The 21,950-nt window shown below is 67.2% G+C and overlaps 6 protein-coding genes across 6 annotated transcripts in view; 3 read left to right on the top strand and 3 right to left on the bottom strand.

Moving 5' to 3' along the window:
* AMSG_12345 (uncharacterized protein) overlaps positions 1 to 4,395 on the top strand; it is a gene marked incomplete at its 5' end in the record, with an annotated part of 5,252 nt that extends 857 nt beyond the window's left edge. The window contains 2 exons of the mRNA XM_013898374.1: positions 8 to 204; positions 386 to 4,395. Of these exons, the coding sequence (XP_013753828.1) occupies positions 8 to 204; positions 386 to 4,355 (4,167 nt within the window). The 3' untranslated portion in view covers positions 4,356 to 4,395. The remainder of the gene's footprint in view (positions 1 to 7; positions 205 to 385) is intronic.
* AMSG_10327 (uncharacterized protein) lies at positions 4,369 to 9,961 on the bottom strand (the record flags this gene model as incomplete). Its single annotated transcript, XM_013898340.1, has 2 exons — positions 4,369 to 9,469; positions 9,941 to 9,961. 2 exons carry the CDS (start codon positions 9,959 to 9,961, stop codon positions 4,397 to 4,399), a joined length of 5,094 nt encoding a protein of 1,697 aa, XP_013753794.1. The 3' UTR covers positions 4,369 to 4,396.
* A 515-nt stretch (positions 9,962 to 10,476) lies between these two features.
* AMSG_10325 (uncharacterized protein) lies at positions 10,477 to 11,779 on the bottom strand (the record flags this gene model as incomplete). Its single annotated transcript, XM_013898339.1, has 2 exons — positions 10,477 to 11,558; positions 11,696 to 11,779. The coding sequence occupies 2 exons, from the start codon at positions 11,777 to 11,779 to the stop codon at positions 10,812 to 10,814; spliced, it is 831 nt and encodes a 276-aa protein (XP_013753793.1). The 3' UTR covers positions 10,477 to 10,811.
* Positions 11,780 to 12,293: 514 nt separating this feature from the next.
* On the top strand, positions 12,294 to 13,789 carry AMSG_10324 (tRNA (guanine-N(7)-)-methyltransferase subunit WDR4; the record flags this gene model as incomplete). Its single annotated transcript, XM_013898338.1, has 3 exons — positions 12,294 to 12,403; positions 12,569 to 12,917; positions 12,974 to 13,789. The coding sequence occupies 3 exons, from the start codon at positions 12,294 to 12,296 to the stop codon at positions 13,787 to 13,789; spliced, it is 1,275 nt and encodes a 424-aa protein (XP_013753792.1).
* A 277-nt stretch (positions 13,790 to 14,066) lies between these two features.
* AMSG_10323 (uncharacterized protein) lies at positions 14,067 to 17,414 on the top strand (the record flags this gene model as incomplete). The annotated part of the gene is made up of 3 exons (XM_013898337.1): positions 14,067 to 14,939; positions 15,089 to 17,068; positions 17,122 to 17,414. The coding sequence occupies 3 exons, from the start codon at positions 14,067 to 14,069 to the stop codon at positions 17,392 to 17,394; spliced, it is 3,126 nt and encodes a 1,041-aa protein (XP_013753791.1). The 3' UTR covers positions 17,395 to 17,414.
* Positions 17,391 to 21,950, bottom strand: part of AMSG_10322 (uncharacterized protein) — a gene marked incomplete at its 5' end in the record, with an annotated part of 4,776 nt that continues 216 nt past the window's right edge. The window contains one exon of the mRNA XM_013898336.1: positions 17,391 to 21,923. Coding sequence (XP_013753790.1) covers positions 17,404 to 21,923 — 4,520 coding nt within the window. The 3' untranslated portion in view covers positions 17,391 to 17,403. The remainder of the gene's footprint in view (positions 21,924 to 21,950) is intronic.

Genomic DNA, 21,950 nt, shown 5'->3' with positions numbered 1-21,950 from the left:
CTCCAAGGTCTCGCCGGCCCTTGTCCGCGCCCGCGTCCCCGCCGCCGAGCCGCGCGACTTTTACGTCCGGCCCCAGTCGCGCGTCGTGCCCAGCGGCAACCGCGAGCGCACCGAGGCCTCGAACCGCTCGCGTCGCGTCCAGAACAAGATCCGTAATCTGGTCCAGTCGGAGCGCGGCTCGCACCACAACTCGAAATTGAAGTAGTAGGTGTCCACGATCCCTCACCCCATCCCCAGGCTCAAGCAGAGCTCTGTCTTCTGACCAGGCCCAAGCGCCATCCTGTTGACGCTGCCGCTCCCCATGATCACCCCATCCTCCCCCTCCTCTCCACCCCCCCACTCTTCCCCCCCCCCCCTCCCCCACCCCCGACATGGCGTCAGCCAGCAAGGCCACCGAGACAGACAACACAGCTTACTGGGCGACGTACCCCTGGCCACGGTCGTCAGACGAGGCACCATGGCTGGGACGCGGCGGCGGGAGCGGGGAAGCAGCGGCACTGGCCGGAAGGCTGCTGGCGGGCGTCCCGCTGGAGCCTCGGCAAGGAGCGCAGAGCCGCGATCTGGTGACGGTGACCAACCATGGCTTCATCGCAGAGCTGCCGGTAGAGGAGCTGGCACGGAGTCAGGCCGAGCGCGACATGGAGGACATGGCTCAGCTCAAGGGGACCCGGGCCCATCGGGTGGTCCGGACTCAGGTCGGTCATCTCGACGTCGAGGGCGAGTTTGATGGCTACGTCACCACGGGCTTCACCTCCATTCCCGTCGCTGCCGTCAGCGATGAACGCCCCTGGCGGAAGATCAGCTCGTCCATGCAGTACGAGGCAAAGGCAAAGTGGGGCCAGCGTAGTGCGAAGCTTGCTCTTCGCGCTGCTCAGCTCGAGTACTCGGCCCTCGTCTCGCGGAAGACCCACGACGTCGTCGTCCCGCGCTCCATCGCCCTCAGTCAGGGCTTCAACAACCCAGCTGCAGACACCGATGCTGCAAAGCCGCTTCCCTCATCGAGCGGTGACGACGACGACGACGACGACGAGTCTGCCATCGCAAAGCCCACACTCTCCGAGATCGCCGCCCTCCAGCCGCAGCTCGACGACGAGACCATGTTCTGGTGCGAGTATCGTCAAGCTGCAGAGTCCAAGCACCTCGCTGCTGAGCTGCTTGACAACGACGACGACGACGACGCTGGCCAGTTTGGCTCCATCGTCTTCCAAGGCACCGCCATGTCGCACTCGTCCAACATCGACCTCACTCGCATAGTCGCCGGCAACGATGACGGCCAGGGCCGCGTCGACTACGACGCCATCTTTGGTGACGATGATCTCCCTTTAGATGCTGCAAAGTTGGCAGACCATCCCACAGCTTTCAAAAACGTCCATGATGGCGTCCAGGCCCGCCCCTCGCTCGCCGCACAGAGCAACATGCTGATCAGCTACGCCGAGCCCACACCGCGCCTCGCCTCCACCATTGCTGTCGCCCGCGATCCACGCGCTGGCTCGGCCGCCGCCTACATTTCCCGCGTCGACCCGTTTGCCCTCCACGAGTTCCGCCTCACCCGCGCCGCACGAGATCCCGCTCCTCACTCGCCACCGTCTGCCCTCGGCTACGAGGAGCGGACCTGGGCCGCCTCGCCCTCTGGCAGTGCCACCGTCGCCTGGCCATCGTCGTCGCCGCTCGAGCGCGCATACTACCTCGCCCATCGCGCGCTTTCCTGCGAGACTCCGGTCCGGCTTGCCGTCTCGCCCGCCGACGTCGGCATCGTCCGCGACGGTGCGGTCAGCCTCCTCGCTGCGCCGGCCTTTGACCGTGCCCGCCTCGCCTACGTCGACGCTGCCGTCTTTGGCCAGGCATCATGGTCCGACGGCGGCTTTGCCGTCCTCGACTCGGCCGGCCAGATTCATCTCGGCCTCCGAGACGCGCTCTACGACCACAAGGTCGACCTGCCAGACTCTGCCTGCTCCAGCTTTGACTCGCGCCTTCACCTCGCGCCCGTCGACACCTCGGGCATGTTGATGCTCCATGCCTCGGGCCGCGGCGGCCGCCACATCCGCCTAGTTGACCTCCGCCAGCGCTCCACCGGCCGATCTATTTTCTTCTCGCTGGCAGAGTCGCACTCCTTCGGCCACTCGAGCGCCATGCTTCCGCGGACCACCCTCCACTCAGGCCGCTACGAGGTGCTCGGCATTCACCCTGCCGCCCCACACCTCCCGCATGCTGCAGTCGTCGCCACCTCGCAATCGATCCACCTTTACGACGTCCGCATGCCTCGCGAGCCGCTTCTTGCCCACTTTTACCACACTCTCGAGGCCACCCGCATCATTCCGCACCTCTCCGCCGCCGCTTCGCTGCGGGTGCCCGCCGTCGATGGCGGCGTCACCGCGGTCGTCACCGGCCACCAGTCCTCGAGCAACCTCATCTGCTACCCCATCGCCTCCAACACCGGCGCGTGGACGCCCGCCGGCCTCTCCGTTCCCTCGCTCTCCACCCCGACCGCCGGCCGCGGCGCCACCGCCGTCGCTCTTGCCCCGTCGCCACTCCGCATGCCCGGTCCAGCCGACGTCATCCCGCCCTCGGTCGCCCGCATCCAGCCCGTCTCGACCAAGCTCGCCGGCCTCGACATCGCCGCCGTCAGCGACGACGAGCTACTCGCCGTCTCCGCCACCTGGTCCGGCCGCGTCTTCTACTCCATCTTTTCCGCCTCGTCGCTCGCTGCTGAGTCTGATGGCGACATCTGGCACGGCCCATCGTCGCTCGTTCGCCACGAGGCGCTATACAAGGCGCACGCCGCCCCGGCCGCTGCCGCCCAGTCCTTCTCTCCGCATCTCTCCCACATCTCCATCTCCAACCCTGCCGGCCTCGCCTCCTCGCTCCGCCCGCCGCGGACCGACAAGCCTCCACCAGCATCGTCCAACATCTTCTTTGACACTCAACTTCCTCTCGCCAAGGACGTGGTCTTTGCCTCGCACGTCCCGGGTGACATCGAGCCGTTTGTCGAGCCCTCTGCGCTCGTCTCCTTCCGCTCCGAGCGCCGCGAGACCGATCCGATCCGCCCTCTCACGTGGCCATTTATCTACCAGATGCGCCACCCCGATGTCCGCCCGCCGGCTCGCACCAGGGTCCGCACCAGACTGCGAACGCACGCCTTGCTGTGGATGCTGATGCCGCCGACCCGAGCCTCATGGCGTGCCTCCCGCGCCGTCCTCGCCTCCGCCGCCGCCGCCAAGGCACCGCTCCTCACCTGCCGCCACACCGGCTGCAAGTACGCCGTCGACGCAGCCTTCTCGCCGCACCCGGCCCGCATCCTTGCCTTTCACGAGCATTGCCCGTACCTCCATCCCGATGCTGCTGCCGCCGCGGGTGTCTCGAGCGTCGCATGGGCCTGGTGGCGCCCGCTCGATCTCGCCTCGCTCCTCGCTTCGCACCCGACCCTGGCCGACAAGGCCATAGCGTTCTGCACCGGCCGCTGGCGCTCTCTTGCCTCTATGCGTCTCCGCCTCGCAATGTTTGTCATCCGAGACGGCTCGCTCCACCTTGCCCGCCACCGCCTCATCGCCATCCTCCCGCGCCCGCTCCTAGACACAGTTTACGGCATCGACAGCACCGAGCTGCTCTCCACCATCCACATGCTCGGCCGCCGTGCCGGTGTCGTCGTAGAGGAGCAGTTGCGCTTCCAGCACGCGTGCATGTCGTCGGCCGGGGCTGCTGCCCTGCTCAACGTTCATCCGCGCCGCGACGCCCTCATCTACGTCCGCGTCGCCGTTCCCGACAAGCCGGTCCGTGCCGACGCCGACCCCGTCGCCTCGTATGGTCTTGCCGACAATCTGCGTGCCATCTGGGACAATGATCTCGAGGACAGGCTGTACGAGAGCCAGGCCCGCACGCGCAAGGTCACTGCAGTCGTCGACGAGGGGCCCAGCCAGCTCGAGGTCCACAGCCAGGCCAAAGAGCGCGCCATGGATCTACTCTCGGGCTTCCTGCCCTCACCCCTTCGCCCGCGCAAGAAGCGCAAGAGGCGCCATCCGGCCTCGGCCTCGCAGGCATCGGCCTCGCAAGCCTCTCAGGTCTCGCAAGCCTCTCAGGCCTCGCAGGCCTCTCAGGCATCCCAGGCCTCTCAGGCCTCTCAGGCCTCTCAAGACTCGCAGGCCTCGCAGCCACTCTTTGGTCAGCATCGCGGCCCGCCGCCGAGCCCAATGGCTCTCTCGCCGGTCCGCCGCCGGTCGCAGCCTTCGTCGGCGACAAGCTCGCCCATGCGCGCACGCCTCAGCCAGTCCTCTGCTCAGCGGACGGCGACCAAGAAGCGCGGCAAGCGCGGCAAGCGCGGCAGGCGCCGCAGGGGACAAAGTCAGCCTGGGTTCATGTGACGCCATGGAGAGCTCGACCATAAACACCACCTTTACTCTGCCTAGCGCTTCTTCTTGCGGAGCTTCTTCCACTTAAGGGCGGCGGCCACCACGGTGACGGCGGTCTTCATCGACTTGATCGACGCCGACTGCGAGGCCGAGATGCACTGAGAGACGGCGTTGGAGAGGTTCTGCGCGCAGACAATGAGCGAGTGCAGCGCCTCGGGGTCCGGGCGGTCGCCGGCGAGGGCCGAGGCCTGGACAGTCGACATGATCTTGAGCTGCACGCCGATGGTGGGCAGCATCTCCATGACAACTTCGAGGTCGCGCTTGAGCCGCGGGTCGCCGCACGTCTTGTGGACCTCGGCGGCCATGGTGTGGATCTTGGCGCAGAGCTTGTTGATGGCGCGCGCAGCCTCGATGAGGCCCTTCTTGTCGCCAGCCTTCTGCGCCTCGGCCATGGCGGCCATGAGGTCGCCGATCTGCTGCGCGAGTGCCACCATCTCGTTCTCGGACGCATCCCACTTGTTGGCCGACCGCGAAACCTGCTGTGCCGCCGCCATCAGCGGGTCCTGCGAGAGCTCCTCCTCCTCCTCCTCGGGCGCAAGCGGGTCCGGCAGCGGCTCCTGTCCGCGCAGAATCCGCGCCACGTTGTTGGCGTTGTGCTTGATGAGGTGAGTCGCGTCCGCCAGCTCGTCCTGCGCGTCCTCGTCACCGGGCGCTGCCGCTGCTCGCGACGCCACCAGCTTGAGCTCGCCCAGCTGCTCCTTGATCGTCTCCAGCGCGTCGTTGTAGTCGTCCTTGGCGTCCTGCGATGCGAGGCTCGACTCCAGGCTAGCGGCAGCCTCGAGCAGCTGCCCGTAGTCCTTTTCGGCCTGCTTGCGCCGCGCAAGCGCCTGCTGTGAGTCGCCGGCACCCGCCGCTGTCTCGAGCGCATCGAGGTTGGTCGCGCCTGAGCTGACAAGCGTGGCCACAATCTCCTGCGCGTCGAGCTTTCCCTTGAGCCCGTCGTCGATCGACGCCACCGTGCCCTGCAGCTCGCGAATGGACGTGTCCAACGTCTCGGCCTTGTCGGCCGACTCTGGATCGGCTGCGGTTGCGTTGGCTGCCGCCGTCACCGCCGCCATCTGCGGGCGGATGTGCGCGGCCTTGGCCGCCACAATTGACGCCGCCAGCGGATCGTCCAGCGCGCCAGCCTGGGCCTCGACCAGCGCCGCGAGGCTGTCATACTTCTCCTCGCCCTGCGCCGTGAGCACCTTGGTCAGCTGGACCTTGCCGGCTGTCGCCGCCGCCTTGATGTCGTCGAGCAGCGCGTCGGTCTCGCCCATGAGCGTCTCGATGAGGGCTGCCCGCGCCGCCACGGCCTCGGGCGAGTTGTCGCCTGACGTTGCCAGGTACGCCGCGGTCATGACCGCACCGCCAGCTGCTGCCGCCGCCACTGCGCCGGTTCCGTCGTCGCCGAGCACGCTGGATATCTTCTCCTTCTCCGCCGCAATCGACGCCACCATGGCCTCGAACGCGTCCATGGCGTGGATGTTGTTGGGATCCGATGCCGCAGCAGTCACCACCGTCGCCATCGAGTCGAGCTGCTCGTTGAGCCGCCCGCATGCCGCGTTCACAATCGCCGCCTGCTGCGGGTCCTGCTCCTGCGCCAGCGCCTGGGCCAGCGTTGCCAGCCGGCGGTTCTGCTCCTCGGCAACTGCCGCCAGCGCGTCAGCCTTGGCCACGTCGCCGGCCTTGACCGCCCGCGCCAGCTGCTCCATGGTGGCCTCGGCGTGAATCACCGTGTTGGCGTACTCCTGCTGCGGGTTCATCTCGCCGTTGAGCGTCGCCTCGAGCGTCGCGGTGCTCGCCTTGACCTGGTCAGCTGCGGCTTCGAGCGCCGCCACCGCACCCGCGTCGTCCGGCGCCGCCTGATACGCCGCATGCGCCTCGTCGAGGCTCGCCAGCGCCGCTTCAACCTCGCCAATGTTGGCCTCGGCCACAGACTTGGAGACTGCGTCGGCCCCAGCTGCCCGCGTCCGCGCGTTCTCCAGCACCCCGCCGTACTCGCGCTTGGCCTGCTTGGCGTACTGAGCCGCAACCTTGGGCTGGTGCTCCTTGGCGGCCTCGACCATGAGGTCGAGCGCGTTGGCGCCGCGCACCTGGTGGGCCGAGAACGCGGCTTCGGCAGACTGTGGCGCCGGCATGGCCAGCGCACGCTCGATGCGGTCCTGCGCATCGCGCATGGCCACAACAACTGTCGCCAGCTCGTCGCGCTTGGCTGCGTCGCTGGGGTCGGCCGCCGCCGCCGCCGACGCCGGGCCGGCGTTGGACGTCTCGGCAGTGAGGTCGGTGCACGCCGCACACGCCGCCTCGTGCGCCGCCGGGTTGCTCCCGAGCTTGGACTCGGCAACCTGGCGCCCAAGCTCGGCGTAGCGGGTGTTGAGATCCTGGATCTGTTTGGCATACTCGGCGGTAGTCGCAGGCTGGCCAGCCTCGGCCGACGCCTGCATTGCCTGGTAGGTGGCCTCGACCGCGGTCCGCAGCTCGGCCATCTCCTGCTCTGGCTGCAGCTCGCGCTTGAGCGCCGCGTCGACAACGCCTGCGTTGTACCGCAGCGCCTGGGTCAGCGCCCCGAGCGTGTCCTGGGTCGCCGTGTTGGCCGGCTCGCTCGCCGCGGCCACCGCCGCCGCCTCGAGCCCTTGCGACGCGGTCGCGATGTTCTGGGCTGCCACCTGCGCTCGCGCCGCCTTGCTCGGGTCGTCGACGTCGATCGACTGTGCAAGCTCGCCAATGCGCTGGTACTGGGCGGCGGCGTCGCTGGCGGCGACCTGGGCTTCGGCGGCGTCGCCGCGGCGGACTGCGGCCTCCATGGCGTCGAGCGTCCGCGGCGCGACGTCCAGCAGCTCGGCAACCTCCTCCTTCTCGGTCGGCTTGTTGTTGAGGTGGTGCTCGATGGCGGCCGAGTCGGCCTCGCAGGCCTCGACGGCGCGGGCGAGCTCAGTCTGGGCGGCGGCGTCGCCGGGTGCGGCAGCCGCGGCAGCCGCGGCCGGCGCCAGCACCTCGAGATCGGCCTCGAGCGCGTCGCAAGCCTCGAGAACGGCCTTGCGCTGAAGGAGCGAGTCCATGCCTGAGGCAGCTTCGCGAGCGAGTGCGATCTGGCGGCGGTACGCCTCGTCGCCCTGGCGGAGCAGCGCCATGGTGGCCGGCACATCGCCAAGCGCGGCCGCGGCAAGCATGCCGCCCATCGCGGCAATCGCCGCCTCGCGCGCCGACGCCATTGCCGACGCCTGGTTGGGCAGGTCCCGGCCGCGGACGACGCACTCGATGGTGTAGTTCTGGAACTTGATCTCCGAGATGGTGGCGCCGAGCGCGCGGGCTGCGGCCTGGTCGCTGGGTGCTGCCGCAGCAGTGCCCGCCTGCGACTGGAGCGGGGCGAGGAGCGGGCGAATACTTGCGATGGCGTCGCTTACGGCGCCTGCTTCGCGCGAGCCGGCCTCGAGCTCGCCGCTGGCGTACGTCGCCGCGAGGTCAAAGAGCGTCTCGTGCTTGGTGACGAGCGAAGTGGTGGCCAGCACCTGGAGGGTGGCCGAGCCGGCGGCGACGTTCGAGGAGAGGACCGTAAACTGGCCGGCAATGCGGTCGAGGAGCGCGAGGATACGGGCGTCGAGAGCCTCGTCGTCGACAAGGTACTTTTCGAGCTCGACGAGCTGGCTCTGGTAGCCCTTGGTGAGTGCCGCGAGGTGCTCCTTGGCTGGCCCGTTGCTTGGCTCCTGCAGAATGGTCGACGCCGCAGTGACAACCTGTGGAAGGTTGCGCTCAAGGATGCGGGTGACGGCGGTGATGCCAGTGACGATCGACTGCGCTTCGACGTAGTCGGACCACTGGCGGGCGCCGGTGAGCATGAGCTTCGACTGGCCACCCATGGACATCGAGGCCGAACGGAAGCCTGCAGCGTCGGCCGCCTGCGCAGCCTTGAACACCGAGGTCAGCTCGGTCGGCATGGCGCCGAGGGCCGACTTGGCCTGCAGCAGCAGCGCGTCCTTGACCACACCAGTGAGGGCAGCGGCGAGGCGCTCGAGCTCAGCTTGGGCCGAGCGAGCGGCGGCAAGCTTGGCCGACGAGTCCGGGTCGGCGCAGAGTGCGTTTTGCGCAGCCTTGGTCCGCGTCAGCGCGGCCTCGACCTCCTTGGCGAGCGTGAGAAGCTCGGTCTTGAGGGCCTGGTCGGTACAGGCGGCAGCGGCGGCGCGGGCGCGGGCGATGAGCTCGGAAAAGTCGGCGTCGAGCTGGGCCTGCGCGGCGGCGAGGGCGGCGGCGTCACCGGCGAGGGCGGCAGCGAGGCAGGTCCGCAGGTTCGACTGGATGGAGGCGAGGTTGAGCATGCGGGCGTCTTGGGCTGAGACCGTAGAGATCGAGGACATGCGGATCTGAACAACAGTGGCGATCTCCTGGATGGCGGCGGCCATGTCCGAGACGACAAACTCGCGGGTCTTGATGGCCGCGGCGCCCGAGGTCTGCAGGACCGACTTGTGGGAGGAGATGACGAGCGGGGCGTTGGTGCGAACAAGCTCGACGGCGGCAGAGAGCCGGGTGACGAGCTCGGGATGGGAGAGCTCCTCCAGGCGGGCGTTGGTGAGGCGGACAAGGGTGGTGGAGGCGGTGGAAAAATGCTGGGCGACAGAGAGAAAGTCCGACTCGACCGCCGTCTGGGTCACCATCTTGGTGAACTTGGCCGACTCCTGGCAGGCCTTGAGGATGCGGCGGACCTCCGAGTCGTTGGTCGCCTCCAGCAGCTCACGCATGCCATCGAGGATGACCTTGCACGAGGCGACCATGCCGTCGCGGGCGCCCGAGTCGTTGGGCGTGGCCAGAAGCTGCTGGCAGAAGCCGTCGAGCCGCTGCGCCGCGCCCTGGACCGAAGATGCCGCCTGCGGAAGCGCATCCTTCAGCTTGGCATCCCGTGAAGACTGCGCCATCTCCATGGCCACCTGCACCAGCGGCGTCGTTGCTCCGAGAACCATGCCCGAAAGCTCGGTCAGGTCAGGCATGGGAATGCCCTGCTCCTCACAGTCGGCCGAGAACACAATGAGCTGCGAGACCGCATCGGCCACAGGCTCCAGAATAGCATCCACTTGCACCATCTTGCGTGAGTGCTGCAAGCGTGTGTGAGACGTGTGTGGCGAGGGCGAGGGCGTGGAGGAGGGGAGGCCGGCAACGGCTGGCGTTTCACCTGTACTTGTTTCTGGCGAATCAGAGTGTGGAGGACGCTGCTTTTTCCACGACCTTTTTTTTTTGGTTGTCACGCGAGGGGGGGGGGGGGGAGGGGAAGGGGAAGGGGAAGGGGAAGGGGAAGAGGGGTGCGGAGAAATGGGGCGACGTGGACGGGGCGACGTGGGCGGGGCGACGTGGACGGGGCGACGTGGATGGGGCAACGTGGACGGGGCGAGGGGCGACGTGGGTGGAAGGGGTGTGGTGAGCAAGGATGTGCAAGGGGGGTCGGTCGGTCTGCGCTGCGCCTGTGTGTCGGCCTGCGAGTTCGCCAGGTATGTGTACGTGACGGCGTGTGCATGGCATGGAGCTGTTGGCTCGGCCACAGTCACTAGCCTCACTCCACTCCTCCTCACACTGTAGCTGTTGGACGACATGGTGATGCCGAGGGTGTTAGTGGTGGTGCTGGCGCTTGCGGCGGTGGTGGTGGCAGCGGAAGGCGACATGGGCGGTGGCCGGCAGCGGTGGGCCATGCCGTGGATGTGCTTGGAGCGGTGCTCGGAGCCGGTGGCGGCAAACCTTGCCGAGATGGTGGCGCATGCGACAGAGCTGGGCGCGGTCTCATTCGAGGCCTTTGATCTGGGTAGCTCGGCGAACCTGATCAACAACTCGTTCTCAGTGGTGGCGCCTGCTCTGGCGAGCGCCGGGCTGGAGACCTTTCCCATGATCACGACGGTGGAGATCGAGTGGATGCGCAAGGTCTTTGCCTCGCCAGACGGCTTTATTGCGCAGGCTGTGGCTGCCGGCAAGGCTGGCGGCTTCACCGGCTACAACATCGACTTTGAGCCGACAGCGCCGACGACCCATGACGATGGCCTCGCCTTTGCCGCCTTTCTCTCGCGCTTTGCCGACGCGCTTCACGCCGAGGGCATGCGGCTCTCGGTTGACGCCGCGCAGTGGTCGTATGTGTGGAACTACACGGCGCTTGGCGAGTCGCGGGTCGACACCGTCTTTACTATGGCCACCTACGCCGGCGAGTGGTCCGCGTTTGAGACTGCTCTCGAGACTGCAGTGACCCAGGTTGGCGTCCGCAAGCTCGGCGTCGGTCTCATGACCACCAACCCGACCACCGGCCAGCCGCTCACTCCCGCCGATCTTGAGCGCCGGTTTGCGGCCATTGCCGCCAAGGGCGTGACCCGCATTGGCATCTGGGACGCGCCGCTCGATGCGGCATGGTGGCCGCAGCTGGCCAAGTGGCACGGGACGGCGTGACCTCGCAGCTTCCTTCTACTTGATAAACATGAGCATCTCGCGCTTGCCAAAGTTGCCCTCGTTCGTCAGCCGCGAGCAGGCCGTAAAGCCGATGGTGTCGAGGAGAAGGCGTTCGAAGCCATCTGGACGGAGTTGCAGCGTGTGGATGACGTCCGAGAGCCCCGGGAGGAAGCGGCAGCGCTTGCGGTACGATGACCACGGCTGCGGCTCGAGAACAAAGACCGAGCCCGGCCCGTCGAGCAGGTCGTAGACGAGCTCAAAGAAGGAGATCAGGCCGGCGTCGCCGTGATGGACGTGGATCCACTTGCTGACCGAGAGCGCAAGGACAACGCCAAACTTGGTCTTGCCACGCTGGACGGCCGACGATGACTTGACGTCTTGCGAACGCAGCTTGCGCTCGGGCATGACGTAGGCCTGAGGCAGCAGTGCCGACGGCACCGGCTTGCCGGCGGCGACCGCCATGATATCACAGCAGGCAAAGCGAGCGTTTGCCGCCAGCTCCGGCTCCATCTCACGCAGCCGCTGCCTAGCATGCGCAATAAGCCGCTGGTCAACGTCGATGCCGAGCACGCTTGCCGGGCCGTGCGAGGCGAGGAGCTTGAGCGTGAGCAAGCCCGAGTTGCACCCGATGTCCAGCAGCGACTTGCCGGCAACCGCCGAGACCGGGATCAGCTCCGGCCGCGCATCGGCTGCGCCATCGCGATAGCTTGTCTTGTAGTACCCGCGGTAGTTGCCGTACGCGTTTGTCGCCTGCTTCTTGCTCTTCCCTCTGCCTTTGCCCGACCCCTGCCGCTTCGTCCGGCATCGCCGCCGCCGAGTCCCTTGCGCCGCTTCCTGCTCGGCCCTGCCTCGTCCGACTCGCTCCTGGTCTGTCTGCTGCCCGCCTGCGCCGCCGCCACGCTCTCGCCCGCAGCCTCCACCTTGCCCGACTCGTCGTCTCCGGCACAGCCAGCAGCTCGCACCTCGTCGCCTGCGGCAGCCATATGCCCAGCCAGCTCGGTGCGATTCCGTATCAGCCGGGGAAGGATCGCACGCGTGCAAGAGGTAGGACGAGGGAGAGAGAGAGAGAGAGAGAAAGAGAGAGAGAGGTGGCCTCCAACTCATGGCCCTGACCATGGCCCTGGCCATAGCCCTGGCACTGGCACTGGCCCTCCCCTCCAACCCCTCCCGCCCCGCTGGTGGTGGGTAATCCAGGGACACCACCAGGAACAGAGCAAGACCAATGGCTGGCCATCCCCTCCCCCCCCCCTCCCCTCCCAGCACACCCACCACTCGATGCCCCCCCATGTCCACCGATGAGCCAGCGATGAGCCAGCGATGAGCTATCCCTCCCCCCCCTTCCCTCTCGCCCACTTACTCCTGCCCATCCTCCCCTCGCCACCCCCCCCCTCCCCTCCCCTCCACCCACCCACACACCACTACGCCCCTCCACCCACCCACACCCCCACCCACCCCCAACCCCCACACACCCCAACCCCTCCCTCTGCCTACGTCAACATGAGCTGCGAAGAGGGCGACGGCTGCTTCGAGCCTGTCTCTCTGTTCTGCGTCACCAAGGCCTCGGTCGTAGTCACCGCTGTTGGCAAGCACCTTGTGGCCACCTTTGGGTACGCCCTCGCTGTCCCCCCTGTGCCCTCCTCCCTGACCATGTGCCCCTCCTCTGCTACCACCCTCCCCCCTCTCACTCACACCCACCCCCCCCATCCCCCCCCCCCCCTCTCCCCCACACCCTCCCCACACCCCCTCGTGCCCTCCTGCCCCCCATCCCACAGCGAGACAACGACCGGGACGACGACGACGGCCGAGTCGCACCCGCACGGCAAGCGTGTGGTGGCCATGGCAGCGACCGGAGAAGGCGATGTGCTGGTCTCGGTGGCTGCGGATAAGAGTATTGCGGCGTGGAAGCTGCCGGCGCTGGAGCTGCTGGCCACGTCGGCCGTCGACCGCAAGGCCTCGGGCGTGGCGATCTCGCCCGACGGCAGCGAGGTGGTGGTGTGCGACAAGGTCGGCGACGTCTTTGCCTTTTCGCTGCCGGGCCTGGTGCGGAGGACAGACATGGGCGAGGCCGATCGCGGACACCGCATTGTCGGGCACGTGTCGATGGTGACCGATGTGGCCTTTGTGGCCGCGCCCGACGCTGCGCCGGCCTCTTCCTCGCCTCGGCCGACCGCGATGAGAAGGTCCGCCTCTCCGAGTACCCCAAGTCGTACAACATTGCTGAGTACTGCCTCGGTCACACCCAGTTTGTGGCCTGCCTTGCCACCGTCCCGGGCGCGCCGCTGCTGATCTCTGGCGGTGGCGACGGGAACGTGGCCGTGTGGCGGGTTCCGACGGGCGAGCAGGTCGGCCCCATGCTCCACGCCATCTCCGGCACTAAGCCGACGCCTCTTGCCGTCCACAACCACGACATGGCCTCCGGCGAGCCGTTTGTGCCTGTCGGCCACTGCACCCACACCGATCCCGAGTCCGACTCGATGGTCACTTGCGTCGCCGTCGCTCCCGACGCAGCCCTCGTCGCCGCCATCGTCTCGGGCCATCCGACCGTCTACCTCTTTGCCATGGACTCGGCCGCAGGCCTCGCTCCCGCCGGCTCTGTCGAGCTCGGCGGCGCGACCCTCCCCGACGGCACCGTCCTCGCCGCCGACGTCCAGCCGCTCAGCGTCACCTTTGACGCCGCCGGTCGCCTCTGGACCTCGCTCTACACCGACGCCCCGGGCACCCCGCTGATGGCATGCTTCGAGCGCCCCGAGCCCAACGCGCCCATGGCCCACGTCGCCGCCGACTCGCCCATCGCCGCCACCCTCGCCGCCATCGCTGTCGCCGCCTCCATCCCGCGCGACTTCCAGGCCGGCCAGGACCCTCTCTCGGTTGGCATCCCGCTCAACCAGCTCCGTAAGCGCAAGAAGGTCCACTCGCCCACCGACCGTACCAAGCGTGTTGCCGCCCGCGCACCCTCTACCGTCCTCGCCGCCGCCAGCACTTCAACCAACTAGCCCCCCCCCCGCGTGCGCCGCCGTCACCACCGATCCCTAAATCACCATCGTCATCCCCCACCAGCCCCCCAGCCCCCCCTCCCCTCCGGGTCCCCATCGCTGTTTCCTCCAGTCGCAAAAAAAAAATGGAAAACACCCCCCACCCACCCCTTCCCTGCCCCGTTTTTTTATTCCATCCTTCCCCCCCCCCCCCAGCGCCGCCCACCACCCCCGCCCACCCAGCGGGACCGGCCCGCCACTGCGACCAGGGCACACACCTCACTCGCATTGCAACACCATGGCAGATGTTCGGTCTGTCCGGCTCCCGGCCACGTCTGCACGACTGAATGCGGCGCCTGCGTCGACGGAGCTCGGCTGGTTCGAGACGGCTCGGCGCGACGGTGACGCCGTGGTCGACCTGCGGCCGGGCGACTCTGTGGCGTGGGACAACATCACGGTGCCGTCGCAGGCGGTGTGGGATGTGTATGTCCACTACCAGCCGCTGGTCGACGAGCCAATCGAGGTCAGTCTGACGTTCAACGACCGCTTTGACCGGGTGGTCGCCCTCCGCGGCCGCCGCCGCGACGAGCTCATTGCCCACTCGCTCTCGCGGGCCGCCATCAACAAGCGCATCGCCAAGCACCGGACCGAGCTGGAGAACGCGCGCCGCGCCCGCGCTGGCTTCTACCTCGACCACAAGGACTACTTTGACGTCCATCCGGGCAACTTTGACGAGGTCACCACCGACTGCGACAACTCGGCCTCGTCCGACGACGACAACATCTCAGACCCGGCCTCGCTCTTCTCCGCCGACCCGTCGTCGTCGTCGTACTCCTCGTCCTCCGCCTCTGGCTCTGCCGCCGACCGCTCCTCGGCAGGCTCGTCGTCGCTCACCGCCACAGACGGCACAGAGACCGCAGAGGACGGCCGCTACAACGCTCAGACTGCGGACTCTTCCTGCGCCGGCGATGACGCCAACACCAAGAAGTCGCGCTTTGGCTTGTCCAACCCGTTCTCGAAAAAGGCCAAGGCTGCCAAGGCGAACAATGGCACCGACGCCGACCCCGCCGCCGCCGCCGCTCCTGCTGTTGCTCCTGCTGCCGCCGACGTGCCTTCCAAGGACGCGCCCGCGGACACCACCCCGCTGGCCGAGGCTGCTTCGCTCGGCACTGTCTCGACCTCAATGGACTCGGATGAAGACTCTGAGTCGACCTTGGCCTCGTCCTCCTCCTCTTCCGCTTCCTCGTCCTCGTCCTCGTCCTCGTCCTCGTCCTCGCCCTCGCCGCTACCCTCTCAGGCACCACTGCCGACGAAGAGCAGGAGTTTGTCACCGAGACAAAGGACGAGACGGCGCCAAAGGCGCAAGCGACACCGCACTCGCAGGCGGAAGGCACCGGGATGACGGCCACGGTCAACAATGCCTTCTCGCGGTTTGGTGCGACTGCACTGGACGTGACCGTCGACACCACCGACGCGATCTTTGATGCTGCCACCGGAGGCTTCAACGACGACGACTACCTGGATGTGGAGGCGCTCGCCCAGCGCCAACGGATGGGTGCGGCGACAACGCCCGAAATGACTCGGCGCCGCTACCGGGTGGCCTCGTTCCGGCTCACTGCCGGCGTCCACAACCTCGAGCTGGCGCTCAACGGCTTTGCGGGTGACTCGCACCCACGCATGCACCTAGTGGGCGTCATCCTCCGCCCGCGTGAGCTCCTCGCCGAAGCCGACGTGCTCGGCGACGACGGCGAGATCATCGAGTTTTCCGAAGGCGACGAGTTTGGCCAGCTTGTTGTCGCCAACGACAAGCTCCGCGAGAACGAGGCCGTCTCAGGCAAGCTTCTTCTCGCCATGCTCTGCTCGGTCCCGCTCACCGCTGTCATCTTCTCCACGCTCTTTGCTTTTGCCGCCTACGGCTTCCTCTGGCGCGAGGACGGGTGGTCGCACCACCAGTGGGCGGTCACCGCCCTGTACGTCTTCCTCGGCGCGCTCTTTGTGCTTGACGTTGCTGTCTTTGCCATTTCTCGGTTCATCTACGCCTCGGTGGCGCACTTTGCGGTCATCACCGGCGTTGTCGTTGTCCAGCTTCTCCTGCTCATGATTCCGACGCTCGTCGTCTCCATCATTGCCATCCACAAGGAGGACAATCCGTCGCGGCTGGTGGTGGCCACCTTTACCACGCTCGTTCTCGTCTCGATATACCTTGTCTCCTCGCTCTGCGTCTACATTCTCGGCGGCTCCGAGTCGACGCGCAACGAGAACACGGCCGAGAGGGCGTCGAACAACGTGGTGGCCCAGACCGGTGAGCAGTTTGAGCACACGCGGCGGGCCCGCAGGATCAACCTCACCGCCAACTCGGTCCTCGAGTTCAAGTCGCTCTTTGCCTCGCTCTTCCAGAAGCGCTTTGTCGACCGGACCACCTTTAGCTTTGACATCCTCAACCTGCTCTTCACCGGCGCCCTCATTGTCGAGTTTATGCAGCTTGTCAACCTTGCCATCATTCCCTCCATCCAGTCGACCGGCGCACAGACGACTCGCGACGTCACGGCCTTCTCCACGCTCAACTTTACCGACTTTGCCGACAACTTTTCGCTCGACTTTATCACCACCTTTTACGCCGTCATCGGCTTTGGCGTCGTCCTCTTCTTTGTGCGCCTCTTCCTCGAGCGGTGGGATAAGTTCAACGCGCTTGATGAGCTGGCAGATGCCGTCATCGGCCTTGTCTACGTCCCGCTCTTTGGCATTCTCTTTGCCGCTCTTGACTGCACCCAGAACACCGAGCAGGCGCGCTGGACCTTTGACGCCGAGGAGAACGCCGACGGCTCGCCTTCGACCTCCATCTCGTGCTACCGCGGTGACCACCGGCACTACATCTGGTCCGCTCTCATCGCCGCCATGTTCTTCCACATCGGCTTCTCCACTTTCCTCTCGCGCCAGACGCTCAAGGTCGAGGAGGGCAAGCTGCGGTACTACCCGGCTATGAAGCTCCTCTCGCTCCAGTTCAAGCTCTTCCTCGTCCTCGTCACTACCTTTTTCTCCTCGTTTGAGTGGGCGTCGCTCGCCACCCAGCTGATCACCAACCTCGGCCTCCTCTACCTGCACCGCATCTACGGGCCGACTACCGTCCCGTTCTTCAACATTGTGCGGACGTTCATGATGTTTGCCGCCCTCGCCGCTAACGTCGTCGCCTTCCTCGGCTACGGCCTCACTGAGGACAACGAGACCTCTGGCTTCCTCGGCCTCCTCCCGGCCATCGTCATCCTCAGCATCTGGCTCATTCTCTTCTGTCTCATGATCTTTGTCCTCTACCGCCTTTACTCGCGCGGCAACATCTGGTGGTTCTACCACCCAAGCGCTACCAGGCCCGCAAGAAGACCATTGCTGTTCGCGCAAAGTCGTCGGTCGACCACGAGGCCCTCCTCCGCAACGCCACCGACAACTACCACTACGAGTACGACTACGTCGGCGACGACTCGGTCGTCGACTCGATCGACATCAAGTCGCGCGACTCGGACGATTCGTCAGCCTCGTCGGGGGCGTCAGCCTCGTCGGGGGCGTCAGCCTCGTCGTCGGCCTCGTCGCCGACTTCGTCGTCGGCCTCTTCGTCGGCCTCGTCATCGTCGTAAAGTCTTTCTCTACCTTTCGCTCATGAGCGCAATGAGCTGTTCTCCCGTCTGGATGCTTCCGACGACCACCAGCTCGTCCATGGCCACTGCGTGGACAAAGGCCGGCTCCATTGCCAGCAGTGACAGCGCCTTGACTAGAACCAGAACATCCGGCGAGAGGAGGAGCGAGGTCCACGACTCGACCCGACCGTGCTCATCAGAGTGCAGGATAAAGTAAAGTAGCCGGGCCAAGTCCTTGCCCATGGCCCGCGAAGCGCCGGGCGTTCTCTCGTACCGGTCAAGGCAGACAAAGTGGGCATCGACGAGCGGGAGCGGGCCGTTGTTGCCCTCGTCGCTCGGCCCACCCGCCGCCGCGTTTTCCGGCAGCTCGGTCAGTCGGGTTGTGACGGCGTACTGGTCAGCGGCGCCAAAGAGGCTCGGATGCGAGAGCTGGTTGAGATAGACCGTCACCACCCGCTCCACGTCCGAGTCCGCTACTGAGGCCAGCGCCCCGAGCGCTGCGTACAGCTTGGTATGGGCGTGACTGAGGCCTGCAAACGGAGTGAGCCCAAGGACAATGATCGCCAACTCGTCGTCAAGCCGCGCTCGCAGCACGACATGTGAGCTGCCGGGTGCCGAGACAAGATCGGCCACATGTACCTGGCTCACCGCCTCGGGGAGAAGCCCATCCAGGAGCGATTGCAGCGGACCGAGCGCGAGACCAAAAGCATGCGCAAAGACAAGCGGCGAACGGAGCGAGAGCGTTGCTGCCACCTTGAGCGTCTCGACACCAATAGCACCAAGCAGAGCGGCGCCCGAGAGCTCTGACACCGTCTTGGAGAACCGGGTCACCCGTTTGCGGAGGTCGGCAAGCCACGGCTGTGCGCGATGGCCCAGCGCGGAGAGCGCTCCGGCCCCAGCGTCGGGGTACGCCAGCTGTCGCGAGGCCGCAGTGATGCGCTGCAGCGACGACGACCGCTGCGGTGTGAGGGTCGGTGGCGGCGCCGACCCACGCGTACCACTCTCGGTCGACCGCGCGGAAATGGGCGAGATGCCGATCGGGGGCAGGACTGGGACGGCCGACGGGAACGGTGAGCCTGGCACAAGCTCGCCACTTTCGCCGGTGCCATCCAGAAGCGAGGAGGCCACGGCCGGTGCGGCCGGCGCCGGCGAGGTCTTGTACACCACCTTGAGCCGTAGCGCGCCGGTGGCCATATCCGGCAACGCGGCGGTCTGCTGCGCCTCGGCCGGGAGAACGAGGCGAACGAGGTCGTCGATGGTGGTGCCGGCAGCGTTGATAAACTTGATGAGCTCGATAGAGAAGGTGCCGAGCAGTGACTCGCCTAGCGAGTCGGTGTCGTAGACCCGGCCGACAAGCGCGCCATACCGCGGGAGCGTCGAAAACACGTGCGTCGAGCCCCACGAGGGATTGACGACCTTGGCCACAGACGGCGTGGCGTGGCTCTCGCGCTCGCGACCGTTGCCATCGGCGACCGCGAGCACAACGTGTCGATTGCCGCGGAAGCCGAGCGAGACACCGAGGGACTTGGACGAGACGACGCTGACCACGAGATGGCCGGATACCATCGAGTCATCGAGGAGAATGGAGCCAGCAAAGGCTGTCGGCCGAAGAGCTGCGCCGGTCGTGCGTGCTGGCGGGCCGCCGGCCCGAGCCGGGCGAGCCGCGGTGGCGGCAGCGGCCGCCCACTCGAGGCCGAGCTGTAGAGATGGCACCGTCGGGCGGAGCCGCGAAGGTGACCGAGCCGAGACCTTGGCCGGCGACGACGCTGCTGCTGGTGGCGGATGAAGAGCATACCACTCGGAGGCGACCCGCAAGCGGGCCATCAGCGGCCGCAGCGAGAGCGAGGTTGCGCCGAGAACAGCTGGCGGCGAGACCGAGGTGTTCAGCAGCTGGAGATGAAGGTACGAGGCGGCTGAAGCCTCGGCCGACGGCATGCTGAACTCGAGGTGCGAGCCAAAGTGTGGGGCATGCGACGGCATGGCGGTCCGAGTCGTACCAACCGCGTCACGGTCTGTTGGCTTTGGCAGCTCAGTGCCGGCGCCGGCGCCGGCGGTCCGAGTTACCCACGCCTCGACCTTGGTGGTGGGGAAACCGATTTGTGTCGGCACAACGTGGTTGGCGGCGTGGATGTGGACGATGACCTTGCCCGGCCCGGCGTGTGTGGCAGCGGCGAGCGCCTTGACGGCGGACGGGTCGGGTGCGTAGCGGAGCTTGACGAGGACCGAGCCCGAGGGGAGGAAGGCCGAGGGAGAGGGTGGAGCGTCGGAGGCAGGCGCGTCCATGGGTCCAAGCGGGAGCCAACGCTTGATCTCCTCGCCGTCACTGTGGACAACGAGTGCGGCGGCGGAGGAGGTCAGCTCGGCGAGGTCGAGCTGGGCCTGGCCGAGGAACTGGCGACGCATGGTGTCCTCGTCAAAGAGGCGGAAGAGGAGGGTAGAGTCCGGAACGTCGACGGCAAAGCGGAAGGTAGCATTCCACACCGGATTGCACGACCGCGGTACGACATCAGTCTCAAACGAGACAATGCCTGAGGTGGCGGCAGCGATCTCGGGCGAGACAGCGGCGGTACGCGAGGCGTCGAGCGGTGGCGAGTCGGGATGCAGGAGAAAGACGACGGCGAGCGGGTCCGAGGTTCCGCTGGAGTCTCGGGCGGCGAGCTCAACGGCGTTGACAACAGTGACGTAGAGCGTGCCGGGCACAAAGTGGGACTTGGTAGATGCGGGCTCGTCGGGAGCAAACTTGAGGTCGTTGGTCCGGCCGGGCTGCGGCGAGGGCGACGACGTAGGCGAGGCAAGATTCAAATTGGAGGGAGCGCCAACGAGGGTGCCCGACGCCGAAGCCACCATGCCTGTCTCGGGCGCCCAGTCGTAGAGAACGGTGAGGGTGGGTGCGGCGGCAGCAGCAGCGGCCTTGGGGACTGACGGCGGGATGCGCAACTGGTAGACTTGCTTGGACCGGCCACGGGCGTTGCCGAGGACGTCGGTGGTGAGGGTGACGACCGGCTCGATGACAAAGGCGAGGAGGTCGCGGGTGTTGCGGTCCTTGTCCCACAGTCGAAAGACAAGAAACGATGACGGCGAGTCGAGTTCCAGCTCAAACGTCTGGTCCCAGACCGGCTCGAGCGACGAGGCGATGGTCCGAGTAGTGTGGGTGAGCGTGATGGCGGATGGGGCCACGTTGCCGTCCACAGAGGACGGGAGTTGAGTGACAAGGTGCATCTCACAGTACGGGTCTGACATGCCGCGGTAGTCCATGGCGGGGAGGCCTGCAGCAGAGAGGATGGTGACCCTGAGCAGGCCGGCGCGAAAGGCGAGGGTGGCCGGGTGCGGCAGGTCAGTCCGCGACGAGTCTGCAGACGATGACGATGCTGCCGAGCTGCAGTCGGGCTCACCGGCGAGGGTGAGGCCGATGACGAGCGAGAGCTTGCCAACGGGGGCAACTGGCGAGGAGTCTGCCTCAAAGTCGCGGTCATCGTCGCGGTCAAATGCGGCGAGCGGAAGGATGTCGAGCCAGCCGTCCCACTCGCCGCGGACGCCCGGCAGTGGGTGCGGGAAGGCGTCAAGGAGCGGGAGGACGACCCAGCCAATGGGAAAGATCTTGCCTGCGGTGTGCGAGTGGTGGAGGACGTGGAAAAGGATGGCCTTGCCGTCGACGTGGGTGGTGGCAAACTCGAAGCGCTCGTCGTACGACGGCGCCCACGAGGCGGCGACAGTGGCGGTCTCGTAGACGTGGGAGACGACGTTGGACGAGCCCGGCTCGAGCAAGGTGTCAACGAGCATGCCAGCGCGAGTGGAACGGACGAGGTGGAGGCGGATGGAGGCATGGACGGCGCCGTCGCGGAGCTCCGAGGCAGCCGATGCCGGCGGCTCGCGCAGGCCGCGGGCCTCGCGGACGTGCACGTCGATGATGGCGGCGCGCATGGCGACGGCACGGGCAAGCCCGGGGCCCGGCGGTGGCGGCAGCTTGGGCTCGGGCGTCGAGCGCGGGAGAGCAGCAAGGACCGGCCCGAGGTGGGCGGTGAAGACGGAAGTGAGCGCGGCGCGGGCGGTCGGCGAGAGGCCGGCGACGGCGTCGACGACAGCAGAGGTAGGCGAGCGCGAGGTGGGGGGCGGCGGGAGGCGGAGGGCGGGCGGCGAGTGGACGATGTGTGCGGCGGCGATGAGGGCAGCGGCAAGGCCGACAAGCGGGGCGGTAGCGAGGTCGACAGACGCGGCCGGATCGGGGCGGGAGTCCGGCAGCTCGCGCGGGAGCGGGCGCGGGAGGGTGTGAAGCCAGGGGCGCAGGTGGGCAGCGGCGGTGGACGCGGCGGCAGCAAGCAGGGCGAGGTGCGGTGGCGGGTCGGCGAGGGCCGGAGCCGCGTGCGGGGCCAGCGGCGAGGCGAGGGGGAGGGCGGCGGCGAGGTCTACCAGGAGGGTGCCGTCAGCAAGGGCGGCGAGGACGCGGCCGGGCGTGGCTGCGGTTGGCGTCAGTGGCGAGGGGACAAGGCCGAGGACTGTGGCGATGGCGAGGGCGGCCTCTGCACAGTGGTCTGCCAGGGTGGGGGGGGGGGGGGGGA

This window comes from Thecamonas trahens, assembly GCF_000142905.1.
Source record: "Thecamonas trahens ATCC 50062 unplaced genomic scaffold supercont1.56, whole genome shotgun sequence".
NCBI classification, from domain to species: Eukaryota; order Apusomonadida; family Apusomonadidae; genus Thecamonas; species Thecamonas trahens.
Note: the sequence above shows the minus strand (reverse complement) of the source record. Positions and strands in the feature narration are given on the sequence as shown.